Here is an 876-nt window from a genome sequence, read left to right on the forward strand (position 1 = left end):
CCCTGGGAAGGCGCTCTCTGACCCCTTCTCCCAGCATGTGCAGAGGCCAGGTGGCCATCGGGCAGGTGTCTGCGCCCTGCTGTCGGCAGCCAAGCCCACCCTGGCCTTCCACAGGCAGCCGGCACCTGTGCCAGCTCAGGAGCTGGAAGCAGCCTTTTGTGGGGGGGCGGGGCGGGGCGGGGCGGGGCCCACCTGCTCCCAGCAGGAGGAGGCTGGGGCTGCGGAGCTGCTGGTACACCTGCAGGAGACGCTCGGCCGTGGCCTGGGAGCTGGCCTCGTCCTCTGTGCACAGCCGGTCCCGCAGGGCCTGCACCTCCCGCAGCAGCGTCTGCAATGGGGGGGGGAGGGTGAGTGACAACAGCTAGGCCCCCACGCTCCTGCCTGCCCGCCCCCAGGTCACCCACAAGCCCCACTGGAGACGTGGGGGGCAGCCCAGGAAAACTCCTCTGTGGCCTCTAAGTGTGGGACAACCTGCCTCAGGACAGGAAGGCACAGCTGGGCTGAAGGGGGACCAGCCCCCAGGTGACAGGAGGGTCCTGGCCCACAGGTCGGAGCCGGGCCAGGGGCAGGAGGCCCGAGCCCACTCTGCCTCTGCGGGTCCTGAGGGCTGGGAGGCCCTGCAGGTCACACACTCGCCTGCCCAGAGGGCTCACCTCGTGGTTGGCCTGGATCTGGTGGAGGTACTGCACGCGGAGGTCGGGTGGGCTGGAGCCCCGGGCGGCCTGCTCCACCACCATCCTCTGGGGGACACGGGCAGTAACGAAACCAGCTGCCTCGCAGGTGGTAAGAGGGGCGTCTCCCCTTCACCTCCTGGCCAGGCGGGTCCTGGGTGCCCACCAGGGGCCGCCGGAGGGTCAGCAGCAGGCCCCCCACCCC

The 876-nt window shown here is 70.8% G+C and overlaps 2 protein-coding genes across 2 annotated transcripts in view; both read right to left on the minus strand.

Moving 5' to 3' along the window:
- Nucleotides 1–4: 4 nt before the first annotated feature.
- On the minus strand, nucleotides 5–870 carry LOC102245600 (Fanconi anemia core complex-associated protein 100; the record flags this gene model as incomplete). The annotated part of the gene is made up of 2 exons (XM_014531231.1): nucleotides 654–870; nucleotides 5–328 (listed from the first exon to the last, which is right to left on the minus strand). Coding segments are annotated over exons 1-2 (408 nt in total), but the record flags the coding sequence as incomplete, so codon positions are not given.
- LOC106723616 (Fanconi anemia core complex-associated protein 100-like) overlaps nucleotides 804–876 on the minus strand; it is a 3,536-nt gene continuing 3,463 nt past the window's right edge. The window contains exon 5 of the mRNA XM_014531232.1: nucleotides 804–825. Coding sequence (XP_014386718.1) covers nucleotides 804–825 — 22 coding nt within the window. The remainder of the gene's footprint in view (nucleotides 826–876) is intronic.

This window comes from Myotis brandtii, unplaced genomic scaffold, assembly GCF_000412655.1.
Source record: "Myotis brandtii unplaced genomic scaffold, ASM41265v1 scaffold797, whole genome shotgun sequence".
Taxonomy (NCBI): Eukaryota; Metazoa; Chordata; class Mammalia; order Chiroptera; family Vespertilionidae; genus Myotis; species Myotis brandtii.